Source organism: Mizuhopecten yessoensis, unplaced genomic scaffold (genome assembly GCF_002113885.1).
Source record: "Mizuhopecten yessoensis strain PY_sf001 unplaced genomic scaffold, ASM211388v2 scaffold10717, whole genome shotgun sequence".
Classification (NCBI taxonomy): Eukaryota; Metazoa; Mollusca; class Bivalvia; order Pectinida; family Pectinidae; genus Mizuhopecten; species Mizuhopecten yessoensis.
Window position 1 is genome coordinate 491,543 of NW_018408686.1, and position 18,493 is coordinate 510,035.

The 18,493-nt window shown below is 35.0% G+C and overlaps 2 protein-coding genes across 2 annotated transcripts in view; both read right to left on the minus strand.

The window, feature by feature from the left end:
• Positions 1–2,366, minus strand: part of LOC110462001 (low affinity immunoglobulin epsilon Fc receptor-like) — a 5,778-nt gene extending 3,412 nt beyond the window's left edge. Inside the window, exons 1-2 of the mRNA XM_021515762.1 lie at positions 1,915–2,366; positions 561–661 (exon numbers count right to left, since the gene is read on the minus strand). Of these exons, the coding sequence (XP_021371437.1) occupies positions 561–661; positions 1,915–2,314 (501 nt within the window). The 5' untranslated portion in view covers positions 2,315–2,366. The remainder of the gene's footprint in view (positions 1–560; positions 662–1,914) is intronic.
• A 12,473-nt stretch (positions 2,367–14,839) lies between these two features.
• The window catches only part of LOC110462008 (dnaJ homolog subfamily C member 27-like), a 15,271-nt gene continuing 11,617 nt past the window's right edge, over positions 14,840–18,493 (minus strand). The window contains exons 6-7 of the mRNA XM_021515769.1: positions 17,517–17,677; positions 14,840–17,028 (exon numbers count right to left, since the gene is read on the minus strand). Of these exons, the coding sequence (XP_021371444.1) occupies positions 16,899–17,028; positions 17,517–17,677 (291 nt within the window). The 3' untranslated portion in view covers positions 14,840–16,898. The remainder of the gene's footprint in view (positions 17,029–17,516; positions 17,678–18,493) is intronic.

An 18,493-nucleotide genomic window follows, 5' to 3' on the forward strand; every position in this document is an offset into this window, starting at 1 on the left:
GAAGCCCTGTGGAACTGTTTGCCCTTGGCCTAGCGGCCTCGGGCAAACAGTTCCCCAGGGCTTCCCCCTACCTCGGGATGATAGTTTTGACTGTTCCCCAAATAGCCATGAAACAATTGTATACTGTGTGCACTTTTTGTGCATAAACCGCTTTGCCGATTTATGCAAACTGTGTGCACTTTTTGTGCATAAACCGCTTTGCCGATTTATGCAAACTGTGTGCACTTTTTGTGCATAAATCGCTTCGCGTATTTATGCAAACTGCACAGTTTTTTTCTGTATATACCGTATAACCCCAAACTTAATCAAGGTTATTCCTTAATTATAAGCTTAACCTATAGAGTTTATTATTCACATCATTTGGAAAACTGTCATTCAAACAACCTGTTAACAATAATGCAATCAAATATTGATTATATCATGTTGTGGGATTAAACTCGTCTTTTGTAGTTCAGATATACAGTAACCATCCCTAAGGCAAACATAGCTTAATGCTAATATTTCAAATATTTTGTCAATGTTGTATTTTCTTATTTGCAGATAATTATTTTTATACTTACAACTGCTGATTCCCAGTTTGTTTTTTCACTGTCTAATGAAACATAATAACATTTTGTAGATGTTGTTAGCCATCCGTCCTCACAGACCTCAAGCTCCTTGTCTGAAAATAGCGTAAATGATTAAATTCGACATCTACCAAAATCAATCAAAAACAGAACCATGCCACAAGAATCAAGGTAAACATAAAAATGTTTAAATGATGTCGAGATTTCTCTTGCTTTGTTTCACATAGATTGTCTCTGGAATATTGAAATATTTAGAAAAAAAACAACTCTTATAATCTTGATAACTTGGATGACTGATCCTACTAAGTTCTCAAACTAGGGGGAGATATGCTAGTAGTAAAATGCAGCCGTTTAATTCTTCATAAAAACTTAGGGGCTGGCAGCCATTCTACATTTTACATAACAGGAATATATTTGTTTTACGACTATTTCGTAGAGACATAGGTCATTTACATATCAGGGTTTGATGTTCATCTAGCCGATATCAAATGTAATCTACACCTGTTGTATATGAACATATGTTAGTATCTGATGAAACCAAAACTTGTCAATTTTTCTAAGCAATGAACATTTGCTAAAATATTCATTATTTATATTTAAATTTTGATAGAGTAGTTATTTAGAACAGTTCTTTGAACAGCATATTAAGTGTGGACAACAATGAAATTGATGACGTCACAATAGAGATTGATGACGTTACAACGGCAAATGCTGTTATAGTCTCATAACAACATTTGCCTTTTTAATGCATTTCAGTGGAAGGATGCATAGATAATGTAAATATAATGTTTTTAGGCACCATTCCCCTTATCGATGAGTTCTACATATGTTTCGGAATACTTTAGGCATGCATGTTTTGGTAAGACCAGACCAGAGCTGTGGAGAAACATTGTGTTATCATAGTTTACCGAAAAACGGACCTATTCGCTGAGTTAACCTGCAGGGAAAGAATAAGTATTCGAAATATTGATAAGGGAAAACCCAGTGTAACTTTTATGATGTGAATTACCCAGTATGATCTACATTAAAGTGTAATGCTCTCCTGTAAAAATGCCCTAGTCTCAAGCATGAATACTTAAAATAACAATACTGTAACTCATTCGTCAATTGATACAAAACGTTCGTTTGAGTACTTACTTATTTAGTTATAAAGAATGTGAAGTTATTCAAAACACAATTTAAACTACAAATCTGTCTGACAATGGATACTCAATGTAAAGTACAAACCAATTAACCAGAACTTGATACATTTGTGTATCATCTGAATGTTAAATCCAGAAATCGGAGTATTCCGAACGGAAATAAAACAGCATGTTTCCGTTAGTTTTGGGGTCAGACTTTACCATACCTTTGGTACTGTTATCATGTCCTTGTCTGCACGTGCTGCTGACCAATATCCTTATGTCTGCCTGCTCTTTCTGAAGAAGGCGTATTGCATTTTCAAATCCATCTTGTATCTTTCTAAACGCGTGAAGTTCTCTAGTAACCATTTGTCTGATTTCTGTGATTACCGTTTCGTTAGAGAATTTACGGGACAGCGAGTCGGAACGATTTACTGTGGACTCTAGCACATCAACTTTACTCTGCAAAGCACAAACATTGTCTTTAAGATCATAAAACGTTCCATTTAACAGAAACAGAATTCTGTCGGTCAAACCAATTTCATTATTCGGATCGAACTTGTTTTCTCCTGTCACAGCAACAATGTACTGTAAGACCAACCCCGTCAACATCCAGTATGGCTTCATCGTTTCTGCTCCGTTCTCTCTGCTGCTTTCTCCTTAAAGTAAGATGTGTGCTAGCACCTCGCCCTAGAACTATATAGTTTATAGTACACCAACGTACGTATGGAAGCTCATTGGTGCCATTTCGTTACAGTAGTTCGTAAGTTTGTTTCCGCGCTTTTTCGCCTCGAATCGGAAATGTTTTTCTGTGTTATACTGATTTTAATCGATATTCACAATGTTAATGATAAATAAATGATAAATTCCCCCATACGTTTATGCATAACCATACTTCATGAAATTTTTATACACTTTTTCGTTATTTTACTGGACAGATTTTAACGAAATGCGAATGCGTCGTTGTGCTATCTATCAATAAAAAACAAATAATTGACCACTTCAATCGTATATACCCTCCTGATCATATTAAAAACAAGAACACTAGACGTTGTACATTAGCTGTGTTTTATTCAATATGACCAATATGGACGGCTTCCTAATGTAAGCTGTGCAATAAGCGTGACGATTTAGCTGTTTTCATTCTTGAACTTTCTCTTTCTTTAAAGAAACATCCCGGCTTTCCCTTCGTACGTTGTGTACATGTTGCAGTTGATTCGGTGTTCAGGAGCTAAGTCTGAATATCACGATTTTAACGATAGATATTGTTTTGACAGATTCAAGGTTAGTGAAGACTATGGGCAAGTGTAATGGTCGCCATCCAGATCTCGTTGGGAAATATACCAGTCTCTTGTGCGAGATGATGGTTGATACATCGTAGTTTCGTTCCCGATTATCGTGTTGAGAATGTGACATCACTTGTACTTGACCTGGATTAACCCGTTCACCACTGTATACCATAATGGACTCATCCAGATGAATGTAAGGTAAAGTCTACTCAAGTTACCTAGGGGTGAAAGGATTAACATAGGCGGCAGCTGTCGATGAAGCAGAAGACACATACCCTTCTCTTAATGTTACCTTTTCCTATTTGATATATGATTGTCAATATCCTAATGTTCATAAGCTCAAATATAATTTCACGATGCTGGTAGGTGTGTGCTTTGCCAGTAACAGGGGTCAAGTATTTATTTCATGCAATTTGATATTGACATATGACATACTGTATACTGTACATGTATACCCGGAAGTTTCGCCCAATCAAACGTTCGCCCTTCGCCGGTAAACTTCAAGTTCACCCGGTTTCGGTTTTGGTTTTGCCCTTCACATTTAATTACTTTATCTAATATGTTGATTACTAATGATCGATAAAATGATAAATTTAAAAAGGTGAAAATAGACATCAGCGAACATTTCCCGGTATACAGTATACAGTATGTCAAGATATATCTACACTGTAATCCCTCCTCCCTAACTGCACCCTAAATTACCTGTGGAACCATCACCGTAAACACCAACCCACCTCAAACCCCGAATAGGTGTAACGGGCGGATTTGAAGCTGGTCAACAGCGAGGGTCCAGACGAGCCTTGAATACCTCCCGAGGATTGCAGAAATATTAATATAGGGTGGCTTTTCCATTAAGAAATACAAGTGTACGTGCTTTTTATCCTAATTATTTGTGAGAAATTGCAAACGGCCCGATAGTCAACAGGATCCAGTTGGGGGACCATACTGTTACAGGCACTACTATAAACTCTGTACAAAGATTCGTTAACAAGTGAAATAAATGTATTGTTTTCTAACTTGTCAGTAGAAAATTCGGGTTTTTTGGTGGACGTAAGTCAATTACTTTTAATCCCAGGATGTCAACACTTTTTTTATTCAGAACAATTAAGAATGAGCGTTATTTTACATACGATGCCAACTGCAAATTGCAAATACGAGGACCAACCTCATTATGTAGCATGTCACGAACCATTTACAGCAAAGCACTTGTTATTAGATTGCATTGACCTCCAGCCAACACAAGGATATATTTATAGTAATTTGGTTTGGTTTGGTTTGGTTTTATATTGTTAAACGTCCTATCAGCAGCTAGGTAAATCAAGGACTTGCCTCCGTGTGTGTTGTGTAAGCGTGCATGTGTGTATGTATGCCGGAGACTTGGTATGTTGGTGTACTTGCCTCCTGGTGATAGCGCGGATCCGATGCCGACTTTATAGTGCTATCACGCTAAAATACCATGCCGAAGGCATCCAGCACAGTATTCCACCCGGTCACATTATACTGACAACGGGTGAACAAGTTGCTGCCGTAACCCTTAATGCTGAACGTTAAGCAGGGAATAACAACTAGCATTTTTATAGACATTGGTACGTCCCAACATGGGGACGAAATCCATTGCCTTCCACACTTGGTCAAACGCTCAACATACAAAACAAAGGTGAGGTAATAACAAATCTCCAATCACTCTTCGAAACGGTAAATATCACAACAATTTTAACCTACCTGAAAATTGTTGGTCTGTAAAAAAAATTATAACTTACCATAGCCACTTTTGCTTTTCAAGTTGATATTTGTCTTCTTATCTTTTAGTTTGTTGGATGTCATTTCCTTTTACGTGTTTTATGTAACTTTATTGGCCCTAAAGACCTCTCTTTGTTGCTCTGAATTTGTTATGCTTATAATATTGTTTTATTTTTTATGAATTCTATCTGAAAGCTTGGTTGTAACATGTTCAAATCTTTCCTTAATGTTGGACGATTTAAATATCTCTTTACTGATTTGGAATTCGTGCATTGTAAACTCAAATGGTTGTTGTCAGATTTTCTGATATAATTTGGTACTAGTATATTACACTTCAGTATCTGAATGGAATTGAAAACAGTGTGAGAAAATATGCTAGTATTCAGAATGTATCAAACATATGTCAGTATCAGAGAACAATTGGACCAAAGATATTTAAGATTACTCTTTCAGAATGCAGAGTTCTTTGAAATTAGGAATATGACTACAGATAATTCCGCTGCATTACTAAGTTATTGGAATATGAAGTGTTTTTTTTAGGTTTAATCTCCTACGTTATAACAAGTAAATAAAAGTTGGAAAAACTGCCATTTGAAATTCTTTCAGCTATTTAAGGATTAACTTGAATAGATTTTTTATGTTATGGAGATATAACACAAAAAACGGAGTGTACTCTAAATAAATCGCGAAGCGGTTTATGATGTGAGTTCACTCCGGTCTTTTGTGTTGTAGCTCCATAACATAAAAAATATATTCAAGTTAATCTTTATAATTTAATCTACTATACACAATTTCATTTTATTGATGGACTCTTTTCTCTTAAAAATTGTTACGCCGCTGTATCAGCCAATCAAAAGCGACGTTACAAACGGCGACGTCATTTTTTACGTTATGGGCTGATTACATAATTTTTTAAGCCAATTAAAATGCTTGTTGCCAGCAAGATTAAATTATTCCTTCGTAACAAAGAGCCATGTACATATATGTTGTTTGTTTTGCACACTGAAACGTTATTCTGGTATGTTACCTGAACATTATGCAAATCTAATAAAAATAAAAATTAAGAAAGTTAACTTGGAAATCAGATATCTAAGTTTAGTTTAAACATATTTAGTGCCAAAATTATACAAGGGATTAGTCACAAGTTATAACAACTTATCAACGCCTTCTCCCAATATAAATTTTAAATGACATTACAATAATGAAATTAAATATATACAATTGTTGTTACAATTTGAACTAAAAATCTCTTGCTGGATTTAATAAAGTTTTGCACAGATCTAAAAATGTTTGAGTTGAGGTCCACGGAAAATTGTGAACTACCAAACAAAAGAATTTCTAAATTGAACGCAACATTCAAATTAATCAAATTTTGAACCAACAATACGTCTTTCGTTTGTAAAAAGGTGACATTCCATAAAATAGTGAAAGACATTCTCACAAGGATGACCACAATTACAAGATGCACTCTCAACAAGGTTAACTCTAAAAAGGTCATAATTAAGGGAACTGCACTGGTGTCGGAGCTTAGTATGCAAAATATTAAGTTTACGATTTCCGATTTTAAAGTAAATAGGTGGACTTGAGTGAATATTTGATGTTAAATAGGTTTTGAATGAATAAATAGAGGGTAGGGATCAAACCAATTTTCTGAGTTATTCCAATAGTGAAGAGTAGAAGGTAGAAAAGAAGAGTTAGTACGAGATAATCTGACAGGAGGAATCCTATAGTTATTATTGTTACGTAAAGCGTAACGATTATTTTCTCCAGATAAAGGCGGCAAAAGATGATTGAAGTAATCAGGAGTTAATTTATTATGCATCTTATACAATAGTTGAAGTTTCCTCCATTTTCTGCGATTAGATAAAGTTTCAAGACTAGTTTCGTAATATAAAGTATTAATAGGGGTATATGAAGTCCTAATATAATGCGAGCAGCTTACTTCATATACAGCGGGTGTCAACACAATACACTGCTGGACTGTCTGTCTAACTTTTCCGATTCAAAAATAGTGCAATCGTCCCACAATTCACAAGCATATTCTATAACAGGTAAAACAAAAGTCTTGTAAATTATTAAAATAACATGTCTACTTAATAAGTGTTTCAGTTTCCGTAAGACATTATTTTTTTCATAACGGAAGTGTAAATTCCATTAACATGATCCCCCCCCCCCCCCCCNNCACACACACACTTTGCATTCGAATTAAAAGTTACCCCTAAGTGTTTATGATAATCTGTAAGGTTTAAGACTTTCCCATCAAATTCTGAATCTAAGTCTTCTTCGATATCGATTGAATTCGAAATAAACAATACATCTGTTTTTTTCAGGATTAAAATTAACCAACCAGGTTTTTTACCAGGTATTTAAGATCTCTAGGTCTCTATTTAAAGTTTCTTGAATTTCCAGACAAGATGAAGATGACTTAAGTAATGATGTATCGTCTGCAAAAAGACGAGAGGTTGATTCAAAAATATCTGCTATGTCATTAATAAATAAAAGAAATAAAGGTGGGCCAAGAATAGAGCCTTGTGGAACCCCTGCCTCAATTTGACCTACAGAAGAATATGAACTGTTTAAAAATACCTTTTGGAGTCTCTGAGACAAAAAAAAATCAAACCGCATAAGCAATTCACCTGAAATTCCGTACACTACAAGACCTCTATGCCAAACCCTATCAAAAGCTTTGGATATGTCACAGAATACAACACACGTATGTTTAGTTTCTTCAAGTGCAATACAAATTCGGTGATAAATATCAATGAGTTGATACACTGTAGAATGACCATGCATAAAACCAGACTGATATTTGTAAAACAAAGAATTTTCTATAAAGTAGTTGTACAAATGCTTAAAAATCACTCTTCAAAACTTTACCAACAGTGGAGATATCTAAATTGACTCATACTGTACTTATCTGAAAAAAAATATAACGTGTACTAATTGGCAATTAAAACATACTAACTATATTATATGAGGTTATCAAATATTTTTTTAGCTATGAGGTTATCAAGTCTATTATTGATATGACTCCCAGCTGCATCATGTGAAAGCTTAATTATTTGATAGCATTGACAACACATCACAAACGCACTCGAACAATTCCCATTCGAAACTCCTCGAACAATTCGCCCCCCCCCCCTCCCGTTCTCGCTACCAACCAAACTAGAATTTTTTCAACGAAGCTGTGTACGAAAAAATCCATAAATCAAGATGAATTTTTAAAATCTCACTATATATTTGAGTATGTGGTGACTGATTATGATAATAATTCTGCGCTTTTACTGAGTTGGGCATCATTACAGCTGCACCACAGGGACCTGATAATTTGTTACTGCTACATTGTACATTGGACCTAAACTAAGGTGTTCAGAGTAATTTTACATGTTTTATGGGTTAAGATGGACTTTCGGTAAAAATGATACCCCCAATGATCATATATACGGAGAAGGGAGGAAAGCTCTGGATGTCGAAATGTCGACCCCACCTAACTTTCTTGCATCAAAAACAACATTTCTAGTTGATCTACGGGAAATTGCTTAGTACCGTTGGAAAGATTGATTTTTTTCTTTTAAAAACCTCCTATATGCACGTAAAATGTACTCTCCTTCCTCGGACATTAACTCCATTTCCTCCAAAAACACACGACATTTCAGAGTTTTAAAGTTTTTCGGAGCCAGCCTGCCACTTTTTTAATAATAACGAGGTTGACGTCAGCGCGTGCTGAAACATGCGGTGTTGGTTAGTTTAGCAACAAAATGGCTGCACTTCCAGCAGATCACACCACGGGTCTTGGCAGGTGGCTGACGTCAACCTCGTTACTATTAAAAAAAGTGGCATGCTGTCCATTTGGAGAAGATTGATTTTTTAATACATTTTTGTCTGAATATGTCACAAAAACGTTCTTTTATAATATGAAATGTGTTATTATTTAAACTGGAAGATTCCCACACATTTTGAAGGCCAATTCTGTACACTCATTAACCATATATCATTATAACAAAGCATATCGCCATAGCAAGACCTTAGAATACAATTTCCAACATTTCTCAGTTTTATCCAAAAACAGATAATTGAGTTTCTATATTGAAATATATTTTCTTACAAACATTTAATAATGCAAACAATGCTTTTCTCCCCTGGTCAGCAACTTAAATATATAAACTTTATTTATTTTACAACAATTATGAAACAAGTTATGATATTAATCACTATTGTTGGCCCGGATGTTAGCGCGCAGGGGGTCTTAGTGTGGGAGGAAACCGTAATACCCGGAGAAAACCCACGTGGTCGGGCAGGTGACCATATACCTTTACACGTCTGATCGGGGAATCGAACCCCGACCGTCTAGGTGAAAGGCAAGTGCGCTATCCACTGTACCACCAACCACCTCAGGTGGTCGAGTGGTCAGCAACTTGATTTTGAGTTTTGTCTAAATTTTCCGTCAAATTCAATAGCACACCAAGGTAATTGAATTGGTCAACAACATCCAATTTATTTCCTTCGTAAAACAATATTTCATTTCCCCTTAATATCCCTCCATTTCTAAACACGACAATTTTAGTTTTCCAATATTTACAGTCAAATCCTATTTTTGGTATAATTTGCAACAGAGTCTAACATTGTTTGCAAACCCTTTAGTGTTTCAGATATAAGCACCATGTCATTTGCAAGTAAAAACAAAAGGGTGATAATATTCCCCCTGAAATAATCCGTTTTCAATATAAAAAAAAAAATCAAAGAGAATACCATTATATTTAACACAACATTTCACACTTTTATATAATGATTTGTTCACCGTTAGAAGTTTTCCTTCTACACCTTCTTTTACCTTTTAATATCATAAATTCTGTCTGTTAATAAAATCAAACGCTTTTGTAAAATCTATAAAACAACAACGGAGACTATTTTTTCCCGGGTTTTTTTTTTGAAGTATGATTAATTAAAGATTGTAAAGCAAAAATGGCGTCTACAGTAAAAGTGTTTTGTTTTCTAAATCCAAACTTGGCGTCTGTTACCTTATGATAGCAGTAAAACGTTTACCAGCACAACTTAACAAGGTGATACCTCAATAGTTGTCCGTGTTATTAACGTCACCTTTTTTTATAAACAGGAACTATATTATCACGTGACCACGCGCGGCGACCTAAACCCCTTTCACAGTAACAGTCCTTTATGTGAAATACCTTCAGTCTTCAGCCTTTCTCATTCATTACAAGTTCGTATTGTTTCTTTCATTCATTCGAATTCCATTCTTCAGTGGTAAAGCTCAATTCTAAAATTACTTACCAATTCCAATTGTCAAGTAATTGTATTGTTAAAAACGATGTTCTCTTCTAAATATGTGTTAAATTAATTGACTGACACGTTTGTGGAATAATACATTTATACATTTGAACCACACACATTTCGTCAAAAAACGATACATTAGTTACATCTAACAATAACGTTGTTAAGTAGATTTCACATCATACATTTATTATTTTTATATAAATACAATTGATTTTGGTTTTCTGACATCGGTTCAAACGCATGTAAAATTGAAGAGATCCTCATCTACAGACCTGACAGGTGTACACTTCCTTAGGTCATTTAAATCCCTGTTCAATGTTGCCAAATTTGTTCAAATAAATACTCAAAGTTCACGCAAAACGTTTGCTATGGTATACGTAGGTCTTCAAATCGCGCTATTAAAAGATTCTTCATATACAACGTGTGTCAACACAATACACTGCTGGACTGTCTATTTACTTCATTACAGAAGAGCACCCTCATTAGTTATTTATAACTTTTCCTAAATGGATAAAATTAACAAAAGTGAATTTCAAATAGGTGTTTCCTTAATAAGTTTTAGGACTATGAATTAGATAACTCTGCTGCCCTGAAGGCTAGCCGTAACCTCCTCGCTGAAATGTATTTTGGAACGGTTTACACGAAATACCAGTATAAGAATGACTGACCTGTTGTAGCCTAAGATTTTGTAACGTTATAAACCGATTTATAAGCACATTTGCCATTTTGTTTGGGGCACGTTTCTTATCATTCTTTTGACTTCTAGTATCACGGATGAGGCCTGGACGGATGGAATGACCATGTGGTGCAATAACACGAGCAGAGGACGGATGGAATGGCCACGTGGTCCAATAACACGAGCAGAACGTTTACATTATTTAGCTTTCACTCAATTTTATTTGTAAAAATAAAGATCCCAGACATAACTGGTACCTATCATTGTAAGATGGACATCTTTTATTTTACCATTATGTACAGATATATATATATATGAACCCATATTCATCACTTACCCACCTACACACACCAATCATCGTCATCATCTATCATCATCATCATCATCATCACACCATGAGCTGGCTGTGATTGTATAGACGACGAGGAGGAGGATTTTAGTTATGAAAATTTCTGAAGTTTCTTGTGTTTCATTTTAGGTTTGATCAGAAGAGGAGTAGGGTGGAGGGAGAGGGAATTTGTTAGCAGCCATCCAGCTCCTCATTGCAATCAATTCCAACATTATTCTTGCACAACAAGGAATATATCTATATAGTTTTAGAAAGATCAATTATTAGTTCTTGAGAAACATACGGGTTATTTAAGTAATGATGACGGAGATCTTATGGTGGCTAATGGAAGTGTAATTTTCATTTTTGCAAATGAATGTCAATAGTTAGCCTTTCATCATCACACAAAAAAAAAGTTCCCCTAAAATATGTTTATCATCATTATTATCTTGCCACCATCCTAGAATTATCTTAAAAGGAACACTGCATAACTCAATATGTCACCTATATCTCATTTTCAAATCACACCACGTAAAGATATTTTCATTAATTAACTACCTGTAAATCTCTCACGTACTTATGAGATAAAAATGGTAACCTTACCTTGTCAAAATCCAAGATGGCAACATTGCAGCCATCTTGGTAATGCATGACTAAGGACCGTGGTGAACCTACTGAGAAATTATATAAAGATCCCCCTGGTGCTTTTTGAGAAATGGTGATGTCAAAGTTTAAGTGTCTTTAGTACTTATCTAAATTAGCAGGAGTTGTTTAGGACAGATGGAACACAATCAATGCGATCTCGCGACAAAATGTATCAAAATATTGAAAAGTGAAAAGAAAACGAAAATCGTTACTATATTTCTCTGAAAATGTAAACAATTTAGGACGTGTTGAAAAGGAAAACATACTTAATTTGTACTTCAATTCTTATTTCTTAAAAAGGTCTGTATCCTATAGATATCACCTTCCTTTGCCAATGCTTTGAAACATTTTGAAAAAATATAGACTTTAGTATGTGATACTCTACCTTGCCATGATCCATGTACGCACGCATCACAATTTTAGTTAATGAGGGCGAGAACGTAAAAAAGTTATATTCTGTGGTATCAAATATGAACAAAGGGCCATAACTCTGTCTACGGTTGGCACAATATATAAATTCAGAAAGTCAAATTCTGTCTTCTCTAGTTTCATAAGATTTCACGATCAGTGATCAAAGGTAAAATCGTAATTAAGTTATGCTCCACTTTGACATAAAAAATGAATAAAACTCGTTTCAAAAGTAAATTCAACCACCTGTGTGTACAATGCACAAATTGTACATGTATTTAAACAATAAAACCACCAGTCAGAGAAAAAATATTGGTAACAAGTGTTCGATCGTTTTGCAACAATTTGTTAATTATTTATGATCTGAAATTGTTACCTGTGACGCTATCCCCGGGAGAAATATAAAATGTCAAGCACCAACTTACGTGTATCAGCTAGTGCAGGTGTACCATTGACTGACAATTAGTCTATAACGTTGGTACATGGCATATGCCATAGTAACTTACAATTAATATCATTTTTACAGGGTCCTTAGTTACCTGAGCACAATAACATTACATCACTATTTATACTTGTTAAAATGTATCGGCTACAAAAGCATTTTGTGAAAGAAAGGTAGTTTTTGGGAATAGCTCAAATAAGTTGAAGTGGGACCATTGGTATGTTTAAAACATATGCTTGATCACTCTTCTGTTAAGGATGCTAAAATCTAAAATCTAACTGCTTTCTGACAAATTATACTTGTTTAGAGACCACAGTCTTCATTTAAATTTTCTTATTTCCATGATAATGAATTCTAGCAAACCTTTTTAATGAGTAGTCTTTTTCTCTTTTTTTAGCATAAAATTCACTATCATTTTACCCTGGTCAGCTCTCAAAGTTGTTCTTTGACCTCAATAGAAAAATGTTTACTTGTGTGATCTTTCATATATTGAATCAATGTCAAGGTAATTTATTTGAAATACCTTCACAGCCCTCTTATCCGACCATTTACTGGTACATCATGATCACATGCCCCATCATCGATCTTTAAAGAAATAGCTGCAAGATTTTTAATGGATTCGGTCACTGTGAATGTAAATGAAGGTCAAAGTCTTTACTTGAAAATGTTTGAGAGTTCTCCATCCAAGCTACACACAGTCAAATACCATATCCCTAGACATTCTGGAACTGGATATAGCTTTAAAGCCATTTTGGTCTCTGTGGAGTATAACATATAGATAGATAGCTTAATGGGAAGAGTTCAACATATTTGACCCCTCTGACCTTCAAGGAAAGACAAAATAATCAATTTTATAATCTTTGATAGCTCTCCGACCTAGGTACTAATTGGTTATATATCAGGATGTTATGTTTTCTAGAACTTGACAAAAAATAATTTAAACTTTTTAATATATTGTACCCATCAATGACCTTTGGCCCTATGGTAGATGTTTAGGCCGAGATGACTAAAATCTCTTGGTTATATATTTCTGTAATACCAGCCACCCAAGAAGTCCACATCAGTTAATACACTGTTAACCAGATATTTTGTTTTATTTTACTGATGTATCCTCCATACTTTCCTGGATTAACAGAAGACATCATGACAGCTACTACAGGGGGTGGGGGGTGGNCAAGGTTCCACTTCCGCTTTTTTGTGGAGGTTCAGAACATGCTTTGTTTTGTTTCCATGCCTCCTCAGTTCCTGTTGCCATCTTTGCATATTGACATTGGTTTTGTCTTTGTATCAGCACTTGTACAGAGAGGCCATTCTTTCTGGTAAGACCAAGTAGGTGGTCTCTCATATTTGATTTGATTGGTTCTGATGATAATATTATGAATGTTTCAAAGTTGTCATTCATGGTGTCTATCTTTAGATTGGTTTACCGTTGTGACAATATCATTGTTGACATGATACAGAATATTGAACACTACTTATTGTAGTAGGCAGTGAGGCCTCACATTGGGGATGATAATAATCTCTGCCATATCATTTTCACTTGTAATCAGGCGTATACTTTCCTTGATGTCTAAATGTAACATGAAAGTGATCGACCAGCTAGTACAGTACACTATAGTGGCAATGTTTAGTACATTGGTACACTACCATAATTTTGATAAGCCTATTTTTTTCCCATTTTATTTTTCATTTTTTCGTGATTGATATCACATTTTTACCAACTATGCTGAATCAGGTTACAGTTGCGACCGAGTTTACATTTTTCCGCCACAGCTGATGGTACAGGTAACACTGACAGTTCCGGGGTATATGGTTGTATTCATTAGATTGGTTTACAAGACAGTGCTACCTGTACAGTACAGAATACCAAATGTGGCAGAAAGGGAAGCATCATGACTGCCTTGCATTGGGATTAATAATACTCTCTTTCAGTTCATTCTTCATACTTGCATTTAGCATAATTTTCTTTATATTTAGATAGTTTATATTTGGAAGTGTTGCTGCAGTTTAATTTTCGCCTTTTTCGTCTTCTGTAATGAAGCTGAATCTATCAATACAGTGAATAATATGTAAATAGCATAAGAAACAGAATTAAATGGAAGGTAAAATACACATTAGGCGAACATTTACTAACTTGGGCGAAGGGCGAAAGTTTGACGGAGCGAACATTTCCTGGTATACAGTAAAACATAAAACCCAACTCTAAAATTTTCACATACAAATACCTACATCAGCACCATATCCAAAATACATCCCAAACAGCCACATGTATGTGGATGTGATGAAATCAGCTGGTAGATTATCAATGTTTTACAAAAACAATACAAGCCCATTCAACACTACATTTATTAAGTTAGTCACATCCTTTGAATCAGACTTTATATAAATATGATAGAGAAATATTGAAGTGCATATTTATCCTTTCACTGAATTTCTAATATCCTCTTTTCACACAAGCTCCCCAACCAGTATACACAAAGGGGCATGACATGTACAGATCCCAACCCCACCGTGCCTATATGTGTACTATGTTTTGATGCTGTGGTATGTATATTGTAGAATGTTAACTTTGCCTTATAGGTGTACGTTAGTAGAGGGCTTTTTGTTTTCAAAAAGAATATTTCGATTTTGTTTTTATGTAATGTAATTGTTCTGTGTTTTTCTGTGTCTTGATAAAGGAGCGGATTGCTCCGAAAATTTGACAACATCATATTGTCTATATTGATGGAATTACTCCTTGATCCCATATACCAATTTTAAGTAATTTTAAGTATCCTACAAACATATCTTTACAAGGATCCAGTGTTATATGAGAATTTACCGTTGATATTACTTATTTGACCTATGTTTTATGATTTATGTATACATTAATATGTATACACAGACCTTGAGGGTGTCAGGACCTGTGTGTACCTTGCCCCTTTGACCAAACATGTCATACTTTTCATGCTTTTCTCATACACATATACACAATTTGAATACATTTTCATTTTCAAACATTAAACATACCGGTAGATGCAAACAGATGCAAATATTCAACATATAAAAATCTCATTTGACATCTTACACACATAATTTAACACTTTTCAATTTACACAATCTCAATAAAATCATAGTTTTAAAATATCTCACATTTCACATTTTTCACATTTTAATTTTGCTGACATTTGCTTCTGAAAATAGCCATCTTTTACCTTACTCAATCTCAGCTTGTGAACAACTATTATTTTCAAACAGTCCGGACATCGGATCATTTGAGTTCCTCCACACTTGACAAGGCTTGTGAGGATGTTTTGCAGGATTAAGTCCGGATGTTTAAGACATGAAAACACTGTTGAATGAGTGGCAGGGTTGGTGTTTTATGTTACACAGGAATACCTTGATCCTTCATGCTCAGGAAAACACTGGCCTTCTTGCGGCAGTTTTCAAGTTTTCTTTTCCAAAGGAATGCATTTATCTTTCAGGCCTCGGACAGCATTGTTCCTTGTGCATCAGATTTCATATTTTATTTTCCATATGAATGTCTGAATCCTTCAGGTATTAAACACATTTATGACTCATATGTCTTCTATACACTACACTTCCATGGAATTCCTCAACATTTTATTCCTAACCGTTCCTGGTTACCTTCCTCACAATCTAATTTAACGTCTAAGTTATTCGGACTCCCGGTTCAGAATTCCTTCACACCATTGATAGAGATTTTCTCAACATTGTGTTAGGTACTGTGGTCACTTACCGTCAGTACGTGTTACTCGGCCACCAAGTAGTCGTTATTCTAGCTACTTCATAGTGATGATGCAAAACTCTAGGATAGCAATGAAAAATACCCAGTGAATTTGTCCTGTCCAAACCCGACATAACACTGCCTTTTAACTCATTCACCCCTGAAGACGCATTTAACTCTTCCAATTTAAAGGCTGGAATAGTTCATTATGAAATTTCAGGGGTGAATGAGTTAAGATCCGAATGCGTTAATAAATATAACCTCTGCGATATGTAGAAAAATCACAGCCTTAAGTTTGACTACAGATGATTTACGAAGTGAAATGATGGAGCTGTATATATATATTGATGATAAAACTTGCCTAATCTGACCCGGAGTCAATTTCCATAAACTGTCTCATCATACATAATGCTGTAATCCTAATTTTCAGAGAATACCTGTAAATTCTGACATAATGCCTAATCAGACCAATATGTTGTGCTATACACAGGGTGTCAGATAAAGCAGGTTTCACTGGAGTGGTCTGATAAACTTTTCTAGATAAGTATGACCAAGTTTATATCTAGTAGTTTTTTGCTGGTCAGTTTTCCTTCCAAAACACCATTCACTTGTGATATAGCTGTTCCAACCATGTAAACAAAACAGGCACCCGCCCTCATTCCTGCTAGCAGCGTTTCAGTAGAGCCGTACGCGAGGCTACCAACAGTTTGAATGCCTCCTCACTTCCTGGTGCCACACTCTTGTCCGGGTGAAGGAGGACGGCCAACTTCCTGTACGCTCGGTTGACATCCTCCCTGGAAAAGGTAAAGGTTATTGTTATGAGAAATTCTCCTTGAACAATAAGGCAACTGTACTAAGCTTCTAATAAAAGGGAAATCTCCCTCATTCCAAATTTTCAGGGAGGGAGAAAGTATGTGAAATGTGACTGAAACTGCTTTGCTCAATTATCTCCCTTTTTATGTATCAAAATAACTCAAAAAAACATTCGTTTGATTCAGACACACCTGTTATGGTCATTACACACACCCTGGAGTAACTAGGAGATCATTTGACAACAACAGGATGTAGGTTTTGAATTTGTGTGAGTCTGGACTTGAATGAGGGAGTTTTGAGGGAATTTGTTTAACTTCGGGAAAAATGAGGGAGTCACCCTCCTAATGAGGGAGGGTTGACAGCTATGATATTTCTTCCTTTAAATGGTAATATTTGATGAGATTTGTATATATTTATCATTCTTCACTGAAAATAATTATTTATTTTCCTAAAACTCCTAGACACTTACTTTGTAGCTCCAGGTATCAGACCAAGCCGCTCGTAATCTGACTTGGCTGACTTGAGTTTCTGTATGGCGTCTGCCTGTTCCTTGGAGTAGCCCAGCTGAGTCTGTATTGGGGCCTTTTTACCGCCGTTTTCTGCGGCTACCACTACTGCATCAAATAGTGCCTGCAAATAGTTCATGTGTATATTTACAGATCTATGAAGAACATTTTTACTGGTAAACATTATTGGGTATGTTGTATTAAAAAAAAAAAAGTGAATATGTAGGTAAGTGACATTCTATGAATTGAGGCTGGTCTTCGCTTTTCAATTTTTCTAACTCGTCCGATCTGTCTTGTACCTTTACCTGACATTTCGCGGAATTTTTACACAGCGATGTATTCATCCGCACGTTAACTGCTTGAAATTAAGACGGGTATATAAAGAAGAAGGAAATTGGGCTCTTATTTTAGAAACTTATTTTGATAAAGAAACATTAGCTAACTGTGGGCTTGAAAAATTGAAAGAAGAATCTAAACGTTGTAGTAACCTCTTTTGGAAAGATGTCTTAGAAGCATGGTACAATACTATTATCTCTAGCAATATATACAATACAAATTTACGTGAAAACCCTCTGTGGTTCAATAGTGAAATTAAAATTGACAGAAAATTTACATTCAAAAATTCATGGTTTAAAAAGGGAGTACAATTTGTATATAACATTATTAAACAGGATGGATCACTCTACCACTTTGAAGAATTTCAAGAAAAATATAACATAAATACTAATTTTTTGACATACCAAGGCCTAAAGAATGCTGTGCATCATTTTATAAGAAAAAATCATCACATTTTTACTTCAGAAAAAACAGTTATCTTTCCAAATATACCTATCAATCTTAAGTTAATACTTAAAAATAGTAAAGGAGCACAAGACATATATTTAATATTAATTAAAAATAATGTTAAACCTACTGCTCAAAGAAAATGGATATTAAATGA